Source organism: Petaurus breviceps, unplaced genomic scaffold (genome assembly GCF_028583685.1).
Source record: "Petaurus breviceps papuanus isolate PSGF00001 unplaced genomic scaffold, PetGlider_PUasm1.0 91133, whole genome shotgun sequence".
NCBI classification, from domain to species: domain Eukaryota; kingdom Metazoa; phylum Chordata; class Mammalia; order Diprotodontia; family Petauridae; genus Petaurus; species Petaurus breviceps.
The window spans coordinates 100684661-100710599 of record NW_027187419.1 but is presented as its reverse complement, the minus strand read 5'-3'; the positions used below and the strand labels follow the sequence as shown (position 1 = coordinate 100710599).

At 37.2% G+C, this 25939-nt stretch overlaps 1 protein-coding gene across 2 annotated transcripts in view; it reads left to right on the top strand.

Annotated features, from left to right (window-relative positions):
- The first annotated feature begins 620 nt into the window (after positions 1-620).
- Positions 621-25939, top strand: part of SLC25A12 (solute carrier family 25 member 12) — a 130767-nt gene continuing 105448 nt past the window's right edge. Inside the window, exons 1-4 of one of the 2 annotated variants that reach the window (XM_069079966.1) lie at positions 621-943; positions 1957-2010; positions 5070-5201; positions 21749-21891. In XM_069079966.1, the coding sequence (XP_068936067.1) occupies positions 5196-5201; positions 21749-21891 (149 nt within the window). In that variant the 5' untranslated portion in view covers positions 621-943; positions 1957-2010; positions 5070-5195. The remainder of the gene's footprint in view (positions 944-1956; positions 2011-5069; positions 5202-21748; positions 21892-25939) is intronic. The other variant, XM_069079965.1, reaches the window with a different exon arrangement.

Here is a 25939-nt window from a genome sequence, read left to right as displayed (position 1 = left end):
GTAAGAGCACCGGATCCAGTGTCAGGATGACCTGGATCAAATCCGGGCTCAGATACTCAGCACCACACCCAGAAATAATAACTGGCCGTGTAACCTTGAGCAAGTTACTTAACCCCAATTGCTTTAAAAAAAAAAAAAAGAGACAACGAAAATCTTAATTTAATAAAAATCGAGGAGCTGAAGCTGAAAGGGAATACTCACCTGTTTTCTTAGTTGGATGGGGAATGGAATTTGAAGTTACTTCTAAACTCTCTGTACTCACTGGATACAGGCTAAGTCTTGGAAAGGTGGAGAGGAGGGGGAATATTGCTAATAGGACCTTTTAATAGTAAAAGGTTCAAAAAGTTAACTGAATTTTCACTGAGGAGGAGCCTAGCCCTACTCCAGTCAGAAAAATATTCATCAAATCTTTACATTTTGCTTTCATATCCTCCCCAACGTAAACAATACTGAATCTTTATCAGTATTATTTATAATTTTTATTTATTGTGTTATTGCTGTCAGTCATAACACTAGATAATGTAATGTAACCTTTGGGAATCTGGCCCAGTGTCGGGATAAAACCACTCAGAGGTTGGAGCCCAAGCCTTGCCCGAGACAGTGTGCAAAACCACACCCACTAAGAGGCCCAAGGAGAACCAGGGCTTTCTCCGTGGTGGAGGAGGCGGCCTCTGGGCCCTTAAGCAGCAAACTCAGCTCAGCCTATAGCATGCGACCCTCCAGCTTGGGTTTCTCTGGTCTGAGCGCTCCCCTCCAGGCTCAGCGACCTCACACCTGGACAGCCCTCAGCCTGGTCTGAGTCCTAGTCCTCTCCCAGGGCTCGTTTGCATAGGGACGCGCGCGCCTTGGGCCAGGGAGGCGGCGCGCGCGCACCCTGACAGCTCTACTTGCTGGCTCGTTCACTCGCTCGCTCCCGGCTTCCGAGCACAGCATGGCGGTCAAGGTGACTCCAACTATCTATCTGCTGCTGCTGCTTATGGCATAGGGAACGTTACCGGGGCTTTTTTTTTTTTTTAATTCCTTCTCTTTTCGCATTTCCCTTTTTGCTTCGCTCTCCGATAAACGCATTTCGGGTCTCCAGCTTCGGGGTCCGGGGGGAAGCTGTGCATGGGTTGGGAGAAGATGCCTGTCTGGGGGAGGGGAGGAGGAGGGACAGGGAGTTTAAGGGTCTTCTGTGGACCATGAATCTGGTTCGGGCACCCTGCCAAGGGGTTGGATTCGGGGGCATACACCCGTGAGCTTGGGGAAATTGTGGCGGAAAGAGGGTGGGAGGAAGTTGCATGTCAGGCCAAGGGGGGGGGGGGGGCTTGGGGGGGAAGGGAATGGATATTTTGTGATTAGGGACCTCAGTGCAGGAATTAGGGGCGTTAGTTCAGTATTCAGGGCCAACGTTGGTATTAGCGGGGCAGGTTGCAGAGTTGAGAGCTTTTGAGAATGTTGCCACAGTCTTAATTAGAAGTAGAAAGAAGACAATTTTTTATTTCATTTCACCGGCATCATGTTTTAAGCAGGATCATTTTCCACCGGGAAGGCTGCTAGGCCATGAGTTTAACTTGGGCATTTTGACTTCCCTGTTGTGACCCCTTCCTGGCCCCTTGGTGTGGAGGTGGGCGTTTGTTACTGTTTTGCTAGCAGAATGGGGAAAAAATTAACCAATTAATCTTAGTACCTACCTTCTCTGTTACAGAAGCACTGTATGTTCAATTTGCAGTTTCCTCCAGTTTCTTATTTCACACTACTAGTTATCCTTCTGCCCTTCAGGTCACAGCTATCCCATGTGACAGCTATAATCAACAGCTGTTGTCTTTTTATTTTGTTTTGAATTTAAACTGAATACACTTATTAAGGAGATAAGCGCATTGATTGTCTGGAAGTAAACTCTTATCTGCTTAGATTGTAGTAAATTTCTCTAGTGAAGCATTAACCAGCCTTTTTTTTGGGGGGGGGACCTTACAGGTGCAGACAACCAAGCGAGGTGATCCTCATGAGTTAAGAAACATATTCCTGCAGGTAAACTTGTTTATGCGTCATAGTTTTAATTGGGATTCACATGGAACTATGGTTAGGCCTTAACTTTAAAAAATGGCCTATTATTTTTCAAAACGGAGCTGAACAATGCATCCCATGGTTCTGCTTCTCAGACCGACTAGAGAAATTTCATTAAACGTTTTCTATATATATATATTTAGAGATTTATACAGAGACCTCTGGGAAAGATAGTAAAAGAATTTCCAATTTTCCTACCACTTAGTTGTAGAATTTCCTTATGTTCATTCTCTTAAAAGAATGATTAATAGGTTATATAGTACTTGAAATTCTTTCCCTCTTGGAAATTTGTAATAGTTTTCTTGATCATAAGTAATCCTTGCCTTAATGTATAAATAAGAAGTGTAGCGTCTTACTAAATTGATAATTTGTAACCTTTTTTGTTTACTCTGAGTTCATTGATGTTTGTGCTTTTAAAAATTTGTTTTTGTTATCTTTGTATCAAAATGTACCTTTGTAGAATTCTGTAAAGGACATCCCACAATATATAGCAGTCTTGAAGTTTGCTCAGACACCAGGACTAATGACCTTGGTTATGACCTTTTTTTTTTTCACTTAGTGTGTGTGTGTGTGTGTGTGTGTGTGTGTGTGTGTGTGTGTGTGTTTTACTTTCCTTTCTTAAGTTTCAGAAGTTCTATGTACAGGGAGGTGCTCTTTAAACAGAACTGAAAGTGAGATAAGCCAAGTTTGTAATTTTACTGTAGTCTTCTGCTTTCCTTTCCTTTTTTGCACCCTCAGCACTTAGCCTGAGCCTGCTGCTAGCACTTAGTAGGCATTTGCTTTAAGTCTGGTGAATGAATGTTGAATGTTGTAAGAGCTTTCTCTAGGTTGTTGTGATCTGTAGACATCATGGTAGGAGTCAAGAAACCAAGTTCTTGTCCCAGCTTTTGCCAACTCTGTGACCTTAGGCAAGACACTTAAGCTTTCTGTTTGTCAGTAAAATGCTGTCATCTCTTTAAGTCCTGTAGCTATGTGATAGTTTAGAAACAGTAATAGGTTTATATATATCTTGTAGTTAAAAGATTAAAAAAAAAGGGAGACATGTCTTGCTTATTATGTGTAAGTGTACTGTAGACTAATTTAAATACACATATGTATTAATATTGAGATTTGATAAACAGATCAAGATTAAAGTTATTCTGCCTAGGTTTTAGAAATATCTGATCATAGATGTAATTTCCAACTAAGTAATAATAATGTCAATGAATGGAATAGAAATGTTATTTAGACTTTATTTATGGATTAAAAAATCTTAGTTCATAATAAATATTCTTTTTTTTTTTGCTTTTTGGAGGTCAGTTGGGGTTAAGTGACTTGCTCAAGGTCACATGTCTAGTTTTTGTGTCACATGTCTAAGGCTGGATTTGAACTCGGGTCCTCCTGACTCCAGGACTGGTGCTCTATTCACTTCACCACCTAGCCGCCCCCATAATAAATATTCTTAAAATTAATAAACATCCTCCAGCCATTGACAGTTGTTCACACCATCATATTTGTTTGCCAGATGAAATTACCAGATATATTTTATAGACCTTTGTATATCTGAGAAAATCAACTGAATCCTTTGTGATTAATAGATACTTTTTTCTTTCTCCATGTAAATTTTTATCAACATTAAGTTGAATATTTTGACTTTTTTTTTGCTTTCTTTGGAGGGCAATTGGGGTTAAGTGACTTGCCCAAGGTCACACTTCGAGTTTTTGTGTCAAATATCTGAGACCAGATTTGAACTCAGACTCCAGGGCTGGTGCTCTATTCACTGCACCACGTAGCCACCCCTAAGTTGAATATTTTAGATACAATATTCTGGCACCTTAATATCCTTTCAGGTGGTACAGTGGATAGAGTGCCTGACCTAGAGTCAGGAAGACTTCTCTTCCTGAGTTCAAATCTAGCCACTCACTAGTTGTGTGACCCTGGGTAAGTCACTTAACCCTGTTTGCTTTAGTTTCCTTATCTATAAAATTAGTTTGGAGAAGGAAATGGCAAGCCCCATTTGGGGATAATGAAAGTTGGACCCAACTGAGCAATATAATCATAGTATAAAAATATTTTTTCAGATTAAAACTTTGTAGTAGACAAGTTGCTGATTTGCCCCCATGAAGGACATTTACCACCCTGATAAAATCTCAAATCTGGACACTCTTCCCTTCTCCCCCTCAGCAAAAAAGTAGTAAGTAAGGTAGAACTCATTAATGAGCTTATTTTGAGCACTTACTGTTGGTTGACACATTCTTAGTGGCCAGGCTCTCTGACTATAAGGAGATTACAACATAGAAAATTTCAGAATATTTACTTGAACTGCCTTGAGGACAGTTGCAAAGTAATGTCAGTAAATGAAAAATGTTCACTGTGTTATTTTGTATCCTTTTTGTGCCTAAAGGTGAATCAGAGTGGGGGTAATACAGGATGTGGTTAGAATCAAATAATAGAATCACATATTTTGAATTGGAAAGAACATTCAAGGTCATAACATAACATAACATAAACGGTTTTTATTTTACTACAGAGTAAACCAAAGTCCAGAGAGGTTAAATAACTTGCTTGGTCACAGGGAGTAAGTTGCAGAAACAGGAACTGAACTCAAATCTAGAATTGTTTTTACCATAGGATATGAGTTTTTAACCACATCTTGAGGGACAGTAGTTGTATGCCCGTCAAGAGGAAGAGTGTTGCCAAGGACAGAGATTTCAATGGAGAGGACAATAAGCAGATTGGTTTGGCTAGAGGACAACAGCCAGCTTGTGGAATGTTGAGATGAGGTTAACCCAAAAGGTATGGGATGGGGGATTGTTGGCAAAATGCAGAGGTTATTCTTGTTACAAAGTTATTAGAACAAACCCTGATATAAAAGGATTGAACATAAACAGTGTTGCACTGTGTAGTAGCCTGGAATAAAGCTAAAGGCTTTATTAATAATAATTTATATTTATAATAATTATAATATATTATAATAAATATTTAATAATAAGCTAAGGCAAAAGACTTTGTATATGATAAAGTGAAGATCAATTCTTCAATAGGTTCTTAAATAGGATGTAAAGAAAATCGGGTTTATAGAAGACTGTTCATAACAGCAGCTGTGTATATGATGGATTAAAGAGGAAAGAACTTGGAGGGAGGAAGGATGACCACTCTCTATTACAAAAATGCAGGTAAGAGGCAAGACAGTCTGGAAGAAGTCTGTAGAAATGGAAAGAAGAAATAAATCCAGAGGCATTGTGAAGTTTCCTGTTTAAAGTACCCTAGGCATTCTTAGGGTAGAAAGAGCACACGTCTGGGAAGCAGAAGACTTGGGCTCCATTTATAACTTCATGACTGACAGATTTGTTGTGTGGACATGGGCAATTAGTTCAAAATCTGAAGCTCGGTTTCCTTATCTATAAAAGGAGGAGAATGTACTCGATAATTTGTAAGGTACCTTCCAACTTTAACATTTGATTCTTAAGATTTATGGAACTTAGTGCCTGGTTTGATAGTGAGGAGGCACAGGATGAAAAAGAGAAAAAGAATTGAAAAATAACAAAATTTTAAATGCAAGGCTTTCCAGGAAGGAAAGGGGACAAGTGGGAGTCCTGAAGCTGCTGTATTGTAGTGGAAAGAACATTTATCCCAAAGTCAGAAGATATGGGTTGAGTACCTAGTTGCTACTAATGAGCAGTTTGACCTTGGACAAGTCACTTCACCTCTATTATCTTCATTTTCTTAATTTGTAAAATGTATTTCCTGTTTCTTGGGTTTGTCATTAGAAGAACACTATAAACCTCATAGTACCACAAAAATGGGAACTGTTATTATCATTGTTAATTAAAAAAAATTATTTACTATTAGTTTACAACATTCAGTTCCACAAATTTTTGAGGTCCAAATTTTCTCCCTCCCCATCCTCTCCTCCTCCCCCTGCCATGGGCATGCAATCTGATATAGGTTCTATGTATACTTTCACATTAAACATTAGTCAAGTTGTAAAGAAGAATTATAACCAATGGAATGAATAACAAGGAAGAAGAAACAAAACAAAATGAAAAAGAGAGAGAGCAGTAGTTTGCTTCAATCTGCATTCTGACTTGTAATTCTTTCTCTGGATGTGGAAAGCCTTTTCCATCATGAGTCCTTTGGAGTTGTCTTATAACCTTGCATTGCTGAGGTGAGCCCCAGTCTATCAAAGTCAGTCATCTCAGATACATTGTGTCTGTAATTGTGTACAATGTTCTCCTGGTTCTGCTTCCCTTACTCAGCATCAGTTTATTTAAGTCTCTCCAGGTTATTATGAAGTCCGTCTGCTCCTCATTTCTTATAGCATATTAATATTCCATTATATTCATATACCACAACTTATTTAGCCATTACCCAATTGATGGGCATCCCCTGAGAAGAAGTGAAGATTAAGAACCAAGCCATAGGTGATTGCTAGAGGTAAAGGGGTAAGGCAGAAGAGAACGAGCAGGTTCAAAGACTCAGAAGTCAAGAGTAGGATTTTCAGGAAGAAAGGAGGTATAGAAAGTGTCAGATATGTAGACTATACTATTATCTACTAAGTGCTTTGATTTTGAGAGGATTCTTGGTAGAAGACTAGATTTAGAATCACTTGGGTGAATTTATGCAGAATAAAGGCTTACTTTAAATTTTAAGCAATTCTACTGAAAGGTCTTATTTGGGCCCACCTAATTTTACCTAATTCTGTATCACATACACTTAAATTCTTGCAGGGATAAGATTTCATATTTTATTTGGGTAGATAAGTATTAGTATTTCAAGATGATTAGTGCATGTTATCAGTGGGATTGCATAAAAATTATTTTCCTAAGAGGCAGCTGCTGGAGAGTGAAGTATGCTGATGGAAAATCATGAGATCTAAGTTCCAGTCCTGTTTCTGTCACCAAGTATCAAGCTGTATGATCTTGGGTAAATCATCTCACCTCTCTGAGTTTTGGTTTTGTTGGTGAGACTCGATGATAGCTGAGGTTCCTTTCATTCTGATTATGAATTGTTATATAATAAAATACCCTATGAATATGAAGTAGTATACAGTAACTTTTTCGTATTTATGTAGTGCTCATCACAAAAATCCCATGAGGGAAAGTATTATTTTCCCCCTTTTATAGATGAAAAAAAAAAGAAACTCTGAGAGGTAAGAAGATGAATTGTAGGACTTGAGAGTATATTACTGTCAGTCCGGATTTGAACCTGGGTTTCCTAATGCAAAGTCCAGTGTGCTTTCCTCTCTATCATTCTGCCTTGCTGTATTTCATCAATTTTTAGTATCTGAATGAACTAAATTCTCTGTATTCACAAATATCATTGATAGTATCTGCTAGCATTCTTCATTCCCACAACCAGTCTGCCTCCCAGATCTTTGACCTGAGAGAGCAATAAATGAATTCATGTCAATCTAGGTCACCTCTGCAATAATTTCTAAGGTAATTGTTCAGTTAAAATGTACTGTTGTTATCCTTAAGGTCATTTCTTGGTTTATGGCTTCTTTCTCATCCATAACTCTCACTGACTTGCTTTTGTTTCATTTACAACATAAGGTAGTAAATGTGTATGGAGGGGGCGGGGGAAGGACCCAGCAGCAGAGAAGAATGATGGCAGGTATGGTGGAAGATAGTAAGAACCTTCAAGACTCTCTTTGATTATTTAAGGATTGTAGTTTGCACAATTGTGCTGTGTTTATTTGCTAAAATTATCAGAAACTATCTTTCTGATATAAATAAATATAAATTATTTTATTATATTATTATTATTATATATTATTATTATAATAATATATATTATTATATATTTTATTATATTAAAAAATATAAAAATATATTTTTATTCTGATAGCTTGCTCCCTATTTCCAGTGCAATGGGTAAAGAAAATAATACCAACATAGCACTAAATGGAGGAAAGTGATTATTTCTGGGGAGGTGTTCATTAGAAAATGCCTTATTTTTAAAGTTGGAAATATTTCCTTCCCTTTGGTGCCTGAGCTAATTATTAGCTTTTATTTTTGTAATTCCTCATGGATGATTACCTAATTTGAGTCAACTGGAATGCTTCTGTTTCTTTGGGTTTTCCTTATTGTGGTTTTTCCCATTCTTGAGCTGGTTCCAAGCTGATTGCAAGCTGGTTCCATCCTTAGGAGTCTTCTGCTATTGAATTGCCCACTGATTCTAAGACAAGGTAACTTTGTTCTCTCAATTGTGTTAGACTGTTATTTTGCTTAGATAGTCAGACCACACTGAGATACTTGACCTAGTAAGTTTGTATGTATGCATATTACTGTATATATGTATGCATGTATTTAGAAACATGGGTATACTATACTACATTGCTTCATTGCAGAATCAAGATGTTAGACTACCAAAGGCTGGGCTCTTAGAGACTGTGCTAGCAGAGGGTAAATTTTGATTAGAAATTTTAGCTGAAAAATACAAACCTGGTAATGGATTGAAATCCAGCTCTCTTTCTGTTCTACCAAATTGCATTCCTGTTTTCTGTATTAGAGTCTCTACCACACTGGCATTGGCTGGTCTTTCAAGGATATGGCTGCTGCTGAGCTGGAGAACTACTTGCTTTTGATATACTTCAAAGAGCACCCACTCATTGGCTCTTAAGGAGACTCCTCTTGAGTTGAAGGAATATTTTTTTTAACTAAAAATGGGAATCTGCATACCTTCCTCCTTCTTGCTAAGAAAAGACTTCTTTTAATTAGAAATATTGATGGTTATTCAGGCTGATCTATTTCTTATCAATGTCTAAGCTTCACAGGTCCTTAGGAGCTTTACCTTGATTGTTAGGAGCTAGGAATTGGCCAGATAAACTTACACACATGTGTATGCACACACGCGTGTGTCTACACACATATTTTCCTTGTATGTTCCCATGGTTACCTAGACTGAGAAATTGAATGTTTATTTTGGGAACAATGCAGATTAATTATTCAACTTAATCTGCCCTAGAAACCCTTCTAGCTCCAGTTACTCAACTCACCATGGTCACCATTTTCCTTTTCAAGGATTTTGACCATTTTGTGGGAAAAAATATTTTCAGAATTTGTGTATTATGTATGCCAGCAGCTAATTTCATTGATTAACAAATGAAATTTTTTGGGGGAAAGCAATATGTAGTAATTGGGTAATAAGCTTCCATAAAGTGTGGACAATACAAAATATATATATTTCAAAGCAAAACGAATGAATGAATCAAGCAAGCAAGCAACACTTATTAAGTGCCTGCTATGTCCCAGGCACCCAGCTTAGTGCTGAGAATCGGAATGTGAACACAAAACAGTCCCTGTCCATAAAGAGCATACAGTCTGTCAAGGGATGCAGCAAATACACATATAAATAAATACAGAATATATGCAGAATTTCAGATGAGGTAATTTTTTTTTTAAGCAGTTGGGGTTAAGTAACTTGCTCAAGGTTACACGGCCAGTTATTTTTGTGTGGGTGCTGAATATCTGAGGCCAGAACCTATCCTGGGTCTCCTGATGCCGGGGCTGATGCTCTTACTCACTGCACCACCTGGCTGCCCCGAGATGAGGTAATTTTTTGGGGATGGGGAAGGAAATGGAAGCGGGAGGGAAGGATCAGGAAAGGCCTAATGTAGGAGGTAGCTTTTGAGTAGAGCTTCCAAGATAGCGAGGGATGCTAAGAGGTAGAGGTAAGGAGGGAGTGCATTCCAGGCCTGGAGAAAGAGCCTGTGCAGAAACAGAGACAGCAGATGGAATGAATTTTCAGAATAGCATATAGGTCAGCTTGTTTAGAGATGTTAAGTTTCTTTGTGGATTTTATTTGTATAGAACAAGGGTGTGGTATAATAGTCCTGGTTTTGTGTGTGTATGTGTGTGTGTGTGTGGTGTGTGTCTGCATGTATGTGCATATATATGTAAGTGATAAATGTGTGAAATATACAAGAAAAAACATAGAAATTGTATGTGTGAAATTATATTAATATTAATGCACATGAGGATCTTTGCATAATTTTAAAAATTCTGCTAATATGAATTGTCTTTATTGATCTGTGTGGCTGAATAGGCTTGGCATTCACTGCTTCTTGTTAGAATATTTTTTACAGCATAACTTAGGTTTTCATGTTATAGAGAAACCAGAAGGTCAAAACAGGATGACCTGTCTATTACAGCCTTAGAGAAGTTTTATAGCCCTGCTTTGCTCACAAAAAGCATGCCATGCTGCTAAAGGGCATACATTCCTGCCTAAATTTGGCTTCTGTTGGAAATAGAGCCTAGGAAAGGGGGAACGACCATCAGGAGGGAGTAGCTTTGTGTGTTCAATTCTTGACCCAGTACATGCTGTACCTATTTTTGGTGTCTGGTCATGTATACATTGCTTTATATGAAATGTACAGCAGTTATATATTTTGTTACCACACCCTATTGACATTGTCATCCTTTCGCTGTTGAAATTAAAATGATGTTAAGAAGCAAATGTTACATAAGTTCTCAGGTGAAACAAAGTTATGCAACAGTTTGTGCTCCTATTATAATTGCACACTGGAAAAGCAGGGAAGTTTACCTAGGCCATTCAGGACTGATCTCCCTAGTGAGATGAGTAATAATAGAGGCCAAACCCAAGAAACCTTTTTTTGAAGACAAAGAAAAGTATTAAAATAAAACACACAGATACAGATAGAGTTGTTGGATATGTTACCCATTAATGTATTTTAACCCTTACATTGGTTTGGCACTTTAGAATTTCCTGATTGCTTTCACTTACATTATCTCATTTGATCCTGACAACTCTCTTGAGTAAGCAGAGAATGTTGTGGTATTCCCCAATTTCAGATGCGGAAATAGGACCAGAGAAATTAAATACCTTGCACAGCCTCACAGCTAATGAGGGGTAGAGTCTTAAATTTTCTGACTTAGTTTCCATTATACGTTAGACAATGCTGTCTTTCAGTGAATGGGAGAAATGTAGTTTTTACAGTATATACTTTATGTTTCCATTGAAGAGCCTTTCCTTCAGAAGTGTTAAGAAATATTAATCTCTGGGAATATTTTCCAGATTTTTGCCCAGAAGCATTATTTTTGGATATATGGTTACATTTATTATATAGATGTTTTTAAAGAAAGTTCTTTCCTTAGGCATGTTAGAAAACCTGAAGGAACAAATCAGTCACAGTATATGCCCCAGATCTGAATTCTTCTCTTAAGGCACTTGTGGTTATTTTTTTCCATTCAAAAAACTTTTCTCATAAATCTGAGAGAAAAAAAAATGTGCCCTTAGTTTTTTTTTTATAGCACTTAAACAAAGGTTCCATGACCTTTGACTCCTAAACATTCACATTATTTGGATTTAATTTTCATTTTCTTTCTTACAGAGATGTGGTTTAAGGTTATATATGGACTCTGTTAGGTTCAGTCCCTAAGCTTAGCTTATGATAATTGTTTTGTAAATCCTAAGGTCATTTAAGACTAGATTCAATAACTGATAAATTTAGGCAATTTGCCAAATCAGTTTACTTGGGTAATCAAGACCTTGATGTGTTGGATTGTTGCCAGATATCATGACCTCATTGGAACTGGAAGTAACTTGATCTAATCACCACATATTTGCATGTGGTACTTACCTTTTTATTTATTTTAAAAGCAACTACTTGGACTTAATGTACCAATAGTATCTATCTTAAGAAAATCAGTCTGATTTTCAAGTTTCAGAATACTAGGTTTTTCTGTCACCTATACAAATATCTTTTTTTTTAAGTTTTGAATTGTTTGTCAGAGCATGTACCCTTTTGCTTGAAAAATAATTGAGTTGCATTTGAAAAGTTTGACCAAGAAATAGCCTCTCTACTATTTTTATACCAGTGTTGCCTTCACACTGGGATTGTCTTTCACTTGTCCTTGACTTGGTGCCCATTTAGGATTCCTCGCTGTTAAGAAGGCATCTTTGAAATAGCAAGTGATTGACTTCGAAATTAAAGTATATTTAAGTTTGTATGAATTGTTTCCCTAATCATTTGAGTTCACTATCACTGCAGTCTTTAGAAGCTGGTTGGAATCAAACTGGATATTATTATTACATTCATACTAAATTATTTGCATACTATTGAAGTATTGAAACTCATTGTTGGTTGGCCTGGGGGAGGCAGGCCCCAGACACTTTTTCTTATTTTTTCTTATCTCATTCCATTTGAATAATTTTAATCACTTTGATTCATTAAAGACAGAGATAGTAAAAGAACCCAGATGTTTACCTAAAGTTAGATTGTGTTCTATTTCCTAGTAAGAAGTTGTATTGTCATTATAAAATATTCATAGTGAGATTAGAGCCACAGTGGAAGCACGAAGAATATATAAGTATGATAGCTTATTTTAATATTTTATTACCTACACTACTGTAAAATGTAAGCTCTTCAATGACAGAAGCCTCTTTTTTTTCTTTTTCTTTTTGGTATGCCCAGTACCAGGCATATGATGGGAGCATAACAAATGCTTGTGCTATTGAAATGAATTTAATGATTAAATATCAAAATATCTTTAGTTATTTTCTCGAGTGTTTCAGCTACTTTCTTTTCTTTTGTCTTAATCTAGTATTTTTCTCTCCAAAGTTACCAATGATTTCTTCCTTTTTTAATTTAATATTTTATTTTTTCCCAGTTACATATAAAAGCAATTTTAACATTCTCTTTTCAAATTTTAAGTTCCAAGTTCTCCCTCTCTTCTCCCCCTACCCATTGAGAAAGCAAGCACAATGATTTCCTTTTTTAAATTTTGTTTTGCTTTTTGTCTTTTTGGAGGGGGGGGGGAGAAGGCAGGGTAGTTGGAGTTAAGGGACTGGCTCAAGGTCTCACAGCTAGTAAGTGTTAAGTGTCTGAAGTCACATTTGAACTCAGGTTTTCCTGACACCAGGGCTGGTGCTCTATTCACTGCGCCACCTAGCTGCTGCTAAGAAATATGAAGATTCTTCTTTTTTTTTTTTTTGGAGAGGGGGAAAGCAAGGTAATTGGGGTTAAGTGACTTGCCAAAGGTCACACAACTAGTAAGTGTCAAGTGTCTGAGGCCGGATTTGAACTCGGATACTCCTCACTCCAGGGTCAGCATTCTATTCACTGTACCACCCAGCAACCCCACAATGATTTTTTTTTTTGTGCTTTTTGGAGGGCAATTGGGGTTAAGTAACCACAATAATTTTTTTTTTTGCCTTTTGGAGGACTTGCCCAAAGTTACACTGCTAGTTTTTTTTTGTGTGTGTGTTTTAAGTATCTGAGGCCGGAACTGAACTCAGGTCCTCCTGACTCCAGGGCCGGTGCTTTACTCACTGCGCCACCTAGCAGCTCCCCCACAGATTTCTTAATGGCCTTTTCTCAACTGTTACTCTCTCCTCAGGACATTGTTCTCTCTTGATTTTCTGCTTGTCTGACCATCCCTTAGTCTCCTTTGCTATATCTTCAGATTCTGATTATGAACTGGGTGTTTCCCAAGGCCTTGTTTTGAGTTTCCTCCCCACTCTTTCCCCTCTATACTATCTGGATTGGTGTTTTCATCAGCTCTCATGGATTCAATGATCATTTCTATGTAGATGATTGATTCCCAGCTCTGTTTCCATCTTTCATCTCTTTCCTAAGCTCTAGTCCTCCATCACCAAATATGTCTTGGATGTCTCTTGAACTGAATATGTCCAGAATTGAACTCATTATCTTTCCCCCTCTACCTTTGCCTCTTCCCAACTTTTCTATTCGGGTTGTGGGCAACACCTTTATAATCTTAGCATCATCTTCAGCTCCTTTTGCACTCAGCCCACACATCCAATCTGTTGCCAAATCTTGTCTTTTCTACCTTCACAACATCTTTCATAATTCTCTTTGCTTCTAATCATACAGCTACATCAGTATAGGTCCTTATTATCTTTTGCTTGGATTATTGCAAAAACCTTCTAACTGGTCCTCACATCTTCTGCCCCAAGGTCCCTCCTTCTCTCTGATTAGAGAGCAGATATTGGAGAGCTCCTCCCAGATCTTCATTTAGAAAGGGCCCCAAGGCAGCCCTCTCATAATTTTCTACCTAGCTGTACTTCCTTATACTTTATTGTGCTCTACTGATGGGTACCCTTCTACCCCTTCCTCCCTCTTCCCTCTGTTTTCTTTTCAAGTGTTGTCTTTCTCCCCGAGATTGTGAGCTCCTTGAGGGTAGGGGACTGTCTTTCTCCTTTCTTTATATCTGGATCATTTAGCTCAATATCTGGCACAAAATAGTCTCTTTTCCCCTCAATTTATTTAGTTTTAGTTTTCAACATTCATTTCCACAAGATTTTGAGTTAAAATTTTTCTTCCCATCTTTCCCCTACCCCCACCCCAAAATAGGAAGCCTACTGAACACCCCTTCCCCCAATCTGTTCTCTCTTATATCCTCCCCCATCACCCCCTAACTTTGTAGTAGGGCAAGATGGATTTCTATACCCCAGTGCCTGTATATCTTATTTCCCAATTGCCTGTAAAACAAACAATTTTTTTAAACATTTGTTTTTTAAAACTTTGAGTTCCAGATTCTTTCCCTTCTTCCCTACTCACTCACCCCCACTGGGAAGATAAGCAACTTAATATAGGTTGTATATGTGTAGTTACCCAAATAATTTTCATAGTAGTTATATTGTGAAAGACTAATTATGTTTATCTCCATCCTATCCCACCCCCCACTTATTCTATTTTCTCCTTTGACCCTATCCCTTTTAAAAAATGTTTGCTTCTAACTACCCTCTCCCCCAATCTGACCTCCCTTCTGTCATCCCTCCTCTTATCCCATACCCCCCCTCCCCATTTTCCTGTAGGGGAAGATGCCCAATTGAGTGTGTATGTTATTCCCTCCTTAAGCCAAATTCAATGAGAATAAGGTTGTCCCATTCCCTTTTACCTTCCTGCTCTTCCCCTCCACTGTAACAGTTTTCTCTTGCCTCTTTTATATGAGATAATTTACCCTAATCTGTCTCTCCCTTTCTCCTTTTCCCAATAAATTCCTCTCTCACCTCTTAATTTTATTTTTTAGATATCATCCTTTCATATTCAACTCATCCTGTGCCCTCTTTCTATGTATACATGAACATACATATGCCCACAGTCACATATATATAGACATATACCCTCCTATATGTACATATATGTATGTATATACATATGTATACATATATATTCCCTTCAACTGTTCTCATACTGAGAAGAGTCTTATAAGTTACAATTATCATTTTTCCATTTAGGAATGTAAATAGTTTAACTTTAATAAGTTCCTTATGATTTCTTTTTTCCTGTTTAACTTCTCATGCTTCTCTTGCTTCTTGTATTTGAATGTCAGTTTTTCTGTTCAGCTCTGGTTTTTTCATCAAGAATGCTTGAAAGTCCTCTATTTCATTGAATGACCATATTTTCTCCTGGCGCATTATACTCAGTTTTGTGGGTAGGTGATCCTTGGTTTTAGTCCTAGCTCCTTTGAACTCTGGAATATCCTATTCCAAGCCCTTATATACCTTAATGTAGAATCTGCTAGGTCTTGTGTTACCCTGATTGTGTTTCCACAATACTCAAATTGTTTCTTCCTGACTGCTTGCAGTATTTTCTCCTTGACCTGGGAACTCTTGAATTTGGCTATAATATTCCTAGGAGTTTTTTTTTTCTTTTTCAAGAGGTGATCAGTGAATTCTTTTCCATTTCTATTTTGCCCTCTGGTTCTAGAATATCAGGGCAATTTTGCTTGATGATTTCTTGAAAGATGGTGTCCAGGCTTTTTTTTTCTTTATCATGGCTTTTAGGTAGTCCAATAATTTTAAAATTATCTCTCTTGGATCTATTTTCCAGGTCAGTGGTTTTTCCAATGAGATATTTCACATTGCCTTCTATTTTTTCATTTGTATACTGATTTCTCATAAAGTCATTAGCTTCCATTTGCTCCAGTCTAATTTTGAAGGAGTTATTCTCCTCAGTGAGTTTTTGAAATTCCTTTTCCATCTGGCAAATTCAGCTTTTTAAGGCATTCTTCTTCTCATTGGCTTTTTGGGCCTCTTTTGCCATTTGAGTTAGTCTATTTTTTAAGGTGTTATTTTCTTCATTGTATTTTTGGGTCTCCTTTAGCAGGCTGTTGACTCACTTTTCATGATTTTCTTGCATCATTCTTATTTCTCTTCCCAATTTTTCCTCCACTTCTCTTACTTGAGTTTCAAAATCTTTCTTGAGCTCCTCCATGGCCTGTAACCAATTCATATTTTTCTTGAAGGCTTTTGATGCAGGAGTTCTGACTTTGATGTCTTCCTTCCTCTCCATGCCTTGATCCTTTTTGTCCCCAAAAAAGGATTCTGTGGTCTGTTTGTTCTTCCATTGCTTGCTCATCTTGCCAGTCAATTACTTGACTTTTGACCTCTTTGCCATGGTCGAACTCTTCTTCCAGAATGGAGAGAGCTTTGTCCCAAAACACTGGGGTTTTCACAGCTGCCAGAGCTATTAGGAGGGCACCCTCTCTATAGCCCCCACAAGCTCTGGCTCACTTGCCACACACCCCGGGACCACTAGCCAAGACAGTGATCCAGATTCAAGCAGGTCAAGGCAAGAGTGGTTACCCTCTAAATAGTTGCTTAATCCCTCTACAATCTACAGGCCAGGAGCTTTGGAAGCAGTGTCTCTGCTGCTTCTTGCCCCAAGGGCAGGGGCCGAATTGTACTCTTCCATCCCCCCCCCTTTTCCAACAGAGTTCCACACTGACCTTTTACTTTGTCTTTGGTGTTTATGGGTTGAGAAGTCTGGAAACTGCCACAGCTGCTGGGGATTCACTTTCCTGAAGTCTGCTCAGGTTGCTGCTGGTTGGGGCTGCCCTGGGGCCAGAACCTCATGGCTCCTGTGGGACTGCATTCAGCTCCCAGCTCAGTTAGACAGACCCTTCCTGTCTGTCTTCTGGGCTTCTTTCAGCTGGAGATTTGTTTCTCTCTGTCACATTGTGGGTTCTGTAGCTCTAAAGTTTGTTTAGAGTCGTTTTTTTACATGTATTGGAAATGATTGGAATGGGAGCCCAAGCCAAGTTTGTGTTTCTACTCCACCATCTTGGCTCTGCTCACAAAATAGACTCTTAATAGGAGTTTATGGACTATTGATTTTTGAAATCCTTTCTTTCAGTGTTCAAGCAAATTGATTAACAACTGTGAGACTCAGTTTTCTTATATGTAAAATAAGGTTGAAGATGAATTTTGCCCCAATTGAATCATAGCTTATTGTGGTATTAAAAATCTTTAATGTTTGTAAATGTCAGCTGTGATTATTATTATTTTTTTTTGCAGGGGGAGAAGGCAAGACAGTTGGGGTTAAGTGATTTGCCCAAGGTCACACAGCTAATAAATGTGTCAGGTGTCTGAGACTGGATTTGAACTCAGGTCCTCCTGACTCCAGGGCCAGTGCTCTATTCACTGTGCCACCTAGCTGCCCCTGTGATTATTATGTAAGGACCATGTATGTATGTTCAAGTATATGCATGGATTTTTCAGCTCTTTACTTACTAGTCTTAGACTGCCATTCCTCAGACAAAACGCCCACTGAATTTGCCAAGTAATTGCCTTTAATTTAATGAGTTAATTAGTTAACTGCCTCCTGTAGAAGTCAAGCACAATACTTCTTATGAATGAGGAGACTTTTTTATCCCTCTAAGCTATACCTAAGATGGTTTACACTTTATCTTTCTGTTCAAATCAAATTAAAATTGATTGGGAGGGTTAGGAAGAAACACTTAAGGGAGAAAGAAAAAAGGAAAAAAACCCCAAGGAAAGTGATTCTCTCTAGCATCATTTATAATTCTTCGCACTAGTAGGACCTGGCTTCAATGAGTAATAACAATGACAGTGATTGTTTTCTTGGTTGTTAGCTGTGGCCTTGGTAGCTTGTGGGAATACAGCCTCACTTCTTGGCACTCTGCTGGTCACTGCTTCTCCAACTCCAGAAAACTGTGACGTGCTGTTTCTGCAACAAGTGCAGTATGCTTCTACCCTCCCTGTATGTATGTTGGTCACAATGTCAGCAATCAAACTCATAAATTAGAAGACATATACCCTCTGGTGAATCAGATGGGTTCTTGGCCTCTGAATAGTAAACTAGTAGAATTTTGACAACAGCTAAAAGTGGAAAAAACATAACCAGCAGGAATCAAAATAACTAGAGCCACATTCTTTCATCATCCTAATTTTGAGTGCCTTCTGTGTTTATGATGTCTTTCTTTGAACTATGGTATTAAATTCAGCAAATATTAAGCAAGACCACAGGACAATAGAGGTGAAAAATTCCTTGATTTCTGCTCTTAAGGAATACAATATTGTAAAAATATAGTACAAAACAGAGTGTCATGAGGGAGAGTTCCAGAAAAAGTCCTCTCAGAAAATTTGAGGATAGAGAATACTTTCAGCTGGGAAAACCAAGAAAGGTTTCATGGAGGAGATGGTTCCTAAGCTTCCTTGAAGGAGGAGGATTTTAGTCAGAGTTTAGCAGGGTAAGTGATTTTTAGCCTTGTGTCCCAGTAAGACAAAATAAGGGAAGAATGTGTCCAATTTCACCAGAATATAAGAGTACATGATGGGGAGTAATAAGGTTGGAGAGGTAGTTTGGAGACCAAATTGTGGAGGGTCTTAAATGCTCTACATGAGCAAAATGGTAATTTTGGGTCAAATGTGTTATTTTGTCTTTTGAGAAATAGGGAGTCCGTTATGTTTTTTGAACTTGAAAGTGATATGACCAGGGCTATGCATTGTTGTTGAGTCATTTCAGTCATGTCTAACTCTTTATGCCCACATTTATGGTTTTCTTGACAAGAATACTAGAATGATTTGCCATTTTCTTTTCCAGCTCATTTTACAAATTAGAAACTGAGGCAAACAGGGTTAATTGACTTGCCCAAGGTCATAGAGCTAGGTCAGATTTGAACTCAGATCTTCCTGACTCCAGGACCAGAGCTCTATACACTGTACCACCTAGCTACCATTAAGAAGGCCATTTCAATAGCTATGTGGATATTGGATTAGCGAGGGAGAGAACTTGGGAGGTCAGACTATTATAGTAGTTCAGTGAATAAAATTTAAATGTTAGATTTGACATGGTCTTTACCGTAAGGGATATGCAATCCAACAAACATCAGTTTACCTTGTGGTAAAAACTATTCTGAGGGGTGGACTGTTTTAGGCTGTCAAATTAAAATCTTATTTCTACTACTTTTTAGATGTATGGCCAGGAGTGAGCCTCTGAGTTTTCTAAACTTCTGTTTTCTCATCTATAAAACCAAGATAATAGTAGTTGTAGCAACTGCTTCACTTCAGGATTATTGTTGTAAGGCAGCCATGAGATTACATATGTAAATTCTTTTGCCGATTTTAAAGTGTGATAAAAATGTCTGTTGATGTAATAATCAAAGGTAGTTGTAAGGGCAGCTAGGTGGCACAGTGAATAGAGCACTGGAGTCAGAAGGACCTGAGTTCAAATCCAGCCTCAGACACTTGACACTGACTAGCTGTGTGACCTTGGGTAAGTCACTCAATCCCAATGGCCCTGCTTTCCCCCTCCAAAAAAAGAGGCAACTGCTGATGGAGGCTATGAGAAGTAGGAACTATTTTAAATAGGAATTGTAGGTAATATCTAAGATTATTCAGTCAACAAACATTTGTTAAGCACTTATTATGTGTGCACAAAGTATTGTATTATACCTGAAGGAAATTGGAAATGCAAAGCCCAAAGAGGGTCCCTCCCCCGAGTCTGTAAAAAAATAACTCTAAGGGGGGCGGCCAGGTAGCACAGCGAGTAAGAGCACCGGCCCCAGGCCCCAGAGTAGGGATGACCTGGGATCGAATCCAGGCTCAGACACTTAGCACCCACCCAGAAACACCTGGCCGTGTAACCTTGAGCAAGTTACTTAACCCCAATTGCTTAGGGGCGGCCAGGTGGCTCAGTGAGTAAGAGCACCATCTCCAGTGTCAGGATGACCTGGATCAAATCCGGGCTCAGATACTCAGCACCACACCCAGCAATAACTGGCCTTGTAACCTTGAGCAAGTTACTTAACCCCGATTGCTTAAAAAAAAAAAAAACTCTAAGCCTCCTAAGCTGAATTTAAACCTTTTTCAGTGGAGAGTTGGAACCACTGAGAATTTTTTGAGCAGGATGATATGTTCAAAAATACCTGTTAAGATTGGTGTACAAAGATTGGTTCATGATTGGTAGTAATAGTTCAGGTGAGAGGGAATGGAGGCAATAAATGTAGACTTAATATGGTGTTCTGGTAAATGTTTAATAAACAGCTCAATGGAAAGGTTTAATCTGCATTATTAACATTTTTTCTCCATCACTTTTTAAATCTAGACAATCAACAAAATAATGAATCAAGTCCCCATTTGTAGTGTATGCTTATTTCTGAGGTCTGAATGCTCACACTAAAAATTTAACATCTATAAGCTAGTTTGAACTGACTCCAGCACACCTCTGACTACACTGTGAAGAGAAATAAAGGAGATGGTATGGTTGCTTTATGGGTAGCTAAATTGAGAAGGATTTTGTTTGACTTTTAAGATACAAGCATGTTTAAGCATATTTATAAGCAGAAGGGAATTGGCCAATGGAGGAGGGTGGAGGTGCTAGAGAGAGGAGGAATGATTGATTAAACAGTATTCTGGAGGCAAGAGTGGGTGTGATCAAAGTCTTCGATGGAAGTATTCATCTTGGCAAGAAGGAGGGTCTCTTCTTCCTCTCAGGCAGATAGGAAAGAGGAGAGGGTAGATAAAGATAGAGCTATTTTTGAGGTAATGAGTAGGATAGTTGAGAATTAAACTACTTCTGAAGGTTTTATTTAGGTTGAACTATGAAATCAGTGACATCCTTGAATCCTTGCTATGCTGTGGAATTTTGAAGATTGGAACTCTCTAGTTGAATGAGTGTATTTTGCAGAAATACAGTTTATTAATTCCTGCCTGCAAAGAAGGATTCAAATTTAAATGAGAATGAAAGGTAAACCTTCACAAAAGTGCACAGAGACCATTGTTATTTGATATTAACTTCTTTTCTATGGCATTTTTGGGTAGTAATTTGACAAGTCATCTTAGAAACAAGAAATTACAGAAATTAGGGCTTCTGTTATTAACATATAAGTGGACGATGCTCTGGCATTGCCAGATTCATCAAAAGAATTTCCAGAATGAATTTGTTCGTTTAAGATTGATTTGAGACAAATGCACAAATATTTATTTAATAAGATACATTTCCCACAGAGCAGAGGCTTTGATTGATCACCTTGATCATCCTTATAAATGAAATTCATGATATGATTTTCAAGAAATTTCTTAGAAAGGCATTTTCTCTTCTAATTTCTTGTCACATGCTGGAAATTGGAACCAATAAGAAAACTAGAGTTCCCTAAGCAACAATTTTTATTATGATTTGCTTCTTGACCTCTTTTATGGGTAAGAAAGTCTCTGGAAACTTGAAGATTTTTAGTTTCTCACTTTCAGCTTCTGGCCATCATCTTAGTTGCCCCTTGTGCCTTTTGTACTCTGAAATCTCTTGTCTTTCTGAAATTCTTAAATCAGTAGAATATTCCCTCTTTGTTTCTTTTCACACAAAAGGAAAAGATCTTTAGATGTTCCTTCATTTCTCTGCCGAATTTTAACTTATTATTTCATGGGCTGTTTGGTAGTTACAAAATAACATCTAAGTTATTCTTACCCTTGTAATGTTTGTTTCTTCCCTCTGTAGTATGCCAGTACCGAGGTCGATGGAGAGCATTACATGACCCCAGAGGACTTTGTCCAGCGTTATCTTGGATTATACGCTGATAAACATTATAATCCATGGACTGTGCAGCTCTTGGCAGGAGTAGCTGATCAAACCAAGGATGGGTGAGAAATTGAAACCATTTTCTGAAAAAATAAAAGCTATTTGAACCAATCTTTAAAAAGAGAGAGAGGGGCGGCCAGGTGGCTCAGTGAGTAATAGTACCAGCCCCAGAGTTGGGATGACCTGGGATCGAATCCTGGCTCAGATACTCACCAGCACACCCAGCAATAATTGGCCATGTAACCTTGAGCAAGTTACTTAACCCCAATTGCTTTAAAAAAATAAATAAATAAAAAAATAAAAAGAGAGAGAAACTAGTACCCACCTATAACTTTTAAACAAAATATAATCAAATATGTGTTTAAAATGCTTTTGTTTACTCCTGGTAAAAATTACAGTATGAGAATTATGAATCAATTGTTTTGTACATTGACTTTCTAAGAATTACACACAAAATTAAAAATATGTATATATAAGGATGGAGTTATAGCACAGAGAGGGGATGCTGAATTTTGTTTTCTTTTATGTATATAAGGATGAGCCCTAAATAAGTAAAACATCTGTAATTGAATCATATGTATTTCTTACATGATTGCAAGAGAGAATATCCATTGTTAATACTGAAGGTTGTGAGCAGACATTTGGTTTCTATAAATACACAAAAGTTAAAGTGGAAATGTAGTACTTTTGATATAGGGTTGTTATAATAGATTTAAGATGTTATATAAGTAGATATAAGGATGTTATATATAATATGTATTGATAATCTCTTTATATATAATATAGATAAAAGTAGAAATAGGTAACATATAAATAGTGGAGTACTTTTCTATCAAAGTTATAGTGTATGCACAATTTTGTGAATGATTATATCATCTGGTAAAGTCACCATGAACCATTCAGCAAAGAAATCTATCAGTCCAAAGACAGGCCTCTGAGGACTAATTACATCTGCTACAAATCTCTACCTTAAATTTTGTTTGTTTGTTTTGCTTTTTGGAGGGCAATTGGGGTTAAGTGACTTGCCCAAGGTCACATGGCTAGTTTGTGTGTGTGTGTGTGTGTGTGTGTGTGTGTGTGTGTGTGAAGTATCTGAGGCCAGATTTAAACTCGGATCCTTCTGACTTCAGGGCCAGTGTTCTATTCACTGTGCCACCTAGCCACCTCCCTACCTTAAAATTTTTAAAAAGAGCTTATTATCCTTGTAGCTTCTGGAGCATTTACTGTTAATTGGTTTGCTTGTTTTTTTTTAATTGTTCTCTAAGTCCAGTCTTCAGTGTCTACGTCTTTTCACATGCTTCCTTTTGACCTCTTCTGCTCCAATGCAGTTTCACTTACTTATTTTTCAAAGCTTTCTGGCCTCAGTCCTGGAAGAAAGAACTCTTGATACAGTCAAGTAGAGCCAAGAGTTAAGTTGTTAGAAGAGAGCAAGGCAAGAGAGTTCGGTTCTGGCCTCAGACACAACACCCACACAAAAAAGCTAGCTGTGTAACCTTGGGCAAGTTACTTAACCCCAATTGCCCTCCAAAAGGCAAAAAAAAATATTATCAGAGGAGTGAGTATTGACTGAAGAAGAGTTGGAAAGAGTTGGTTAAAAATTGGATACTGTCCACCTTTTTAAAAGGGAGATCTCATTCATTTCAAATTGAAGGCCTCTTAACTCTATTGTTTCTTTTCACTGTTGCAAATTGTAAAATGGCTTAGGAAGATATAAATTACTTCTAAAACCAAAGAGAATAAATTTTCTAGTATTATTAATATGAGAGGATTTTTTTAGTCACCTAAAGAGTATTTTTTTAAACATAGGCTTCTTTTTTGGGTTGCTTATAATATAAATGTAACTTGGTATAATGCATACAACAGAATATGGCAAAATATGACTTTCTTAGAATTTATTTACACATCACATTATATAATCTTTGATTATGTAATTTATTGTGTTTCAGTGTTTGTAGTTAATGAAAAAATAATAATTATTTGATATTTAAAGTATTTGTAGTTTTTGTTATTAACATTTAGTTTACTGTGTTTTTTTTTAAACAAAAGATAACTGAAATTAAGGCACAGATAAGCCTGTTACCTCTTCTGACTTCTGTCAGATGATTGCAGCTATCCCCAAAAGATCCAAGAAATGAAATCTACATGAGAGAAGGACTTGAAAATGCTAGGGGCAAAATTCCACTGGATAATTCACCTTGAATTGGGTTAGAGATGGATGCAGCTCTTTTTGATACTATACACTTTCAAATTAGTATATGGTTCTCAAAATGTCCAATAATGACACAGATTTTCATGGTTTATTAGCATTATGTAATAATGAATTATTATTATTATTATTATAACAAGTTTTTCCTGAGACAGCTTACGTATAATCTGTTCACCGTTGAATTTTTAGTGTCTTGAACACTAAATCATAATGGAACCATATGTTTTGACAATGTGTTGTTTTACTAATCTCTATACCCAAAGGGGGAGAATATGGCAATAACTCTTTTCACACTGAAATATTTCTCACTGATGTCATTATATATCACTTGGATCCTGTCTTCTGAATATTCCCTTTTCCTTGCATTTTCTTCCTTCATGCTCTACATATGAGGGAATAACTTTTCTTCCTTCATCTTTCACCCTAACAAGTGATAGAGGAATTGATAGTATAATTCAATTAGTGCATTTACCCAAACCCAATTTCATTTTAGTTGCAAATGGAAAAAATGCCATGAATAATTCTTCTACATAGTTATTCATTATTATATTTATACTCATAAGAGACTAGAAATGAAACACTAAATTTAGCCTACATATCTCTTAAGTTTTTGAATGAGTAGGGATGGGGTGTTTTACATAAATTAGTCCAAGAGTTTCCTATATTCTGCACAGATCCTTATTGTACTGATTTTCTTATATTCTCAATGCCAGCAAACCCCCAAATTTACCTCCTGAATGGGCAGAAAGTAAACACAGAATATCATATGGGTATTTGCTATTTGCAACATATTGTAGAATAGTTAGGTGTGTTATAAATAGTTCACTTTGTTGTCTGAAAGTGGAAGCAATTAGCCAAATGTGTCTCTTTCTTAGTTTTAACTAAAACTTTGAAGTCCTTCATGTAAATGAAAGTAAAATTATTTTATACTTCATATGCAGGTATCTGAGGTACTATTATCGTACGATTTAGATTTGAAATCTAAAATGTTTAGACAGTTGCTTGTTTTAAGCTGTAACTTACTGAATTGTAGGTTCTAAATTTGTCCCTACTCAGGATTTCACATGAAGGCTCTGTTCTCTCTCATAAAGCAGAAGAATTTTAAGTTTTCCCTATTTTCAGAAATTTATGTTGTCAGTGTTTATGATGAAAACGGCAAAATGTCGTGTGCGTGTGTGTGTTGCATAATAGCTATAAAATTCATATATCAATCATTTAGGGGGGCCATTATGTTAAATTGAACTTGGGGGGACCTGGGGAAAACAGTGAATGCCATATTGAAATACGATCTTAGTTCTGTCAGATTTCTGTCATTTGCAGATTATAGATTGGTTAGACTCCTGCCAGTGGTATCAGAAGAGAATCTATAATAAGCTAAAAGGGGAAAAGTAATTAAAGAAAAATTGTTCTAGGAATATGTTTCTACTTTCATGAGCAGACTGCTTCTCTATTCTCTTTAAAAAAGAATAATGTGGTTACATTGTAACAGTATAAAATGTATATGGGATCAGAGGTACAAAAAGGCAAGTTATAATTGTGAAGTAATTTATTTTAAAGCCACAAATACTTATGTGCATCATTTGCTGACTATGCTACTTTAAAAAAATCTTAATGATATCTTTTGTCTATACATTATAGTCATTTTCAGATATCCTCATTTTCCTAGTAATAATAATAGTAATCATGATAACAGCTAATATTTATATAGCACTTACTGTATACTAAGCACTTTATAATTATTCTGTTTGATCCTCACAACAATCCTGGGAAGTTGGTGCTATTATTATTCCCAATTTATAGATGAGGAAACTGAGGCAATCAGAAGTCAAGTGACTCACCCAGAGTGACACAGCTAGTTTGTGGATGAGCCTTCCCTTGCAATAAAGAAAAACCATTAAACATAG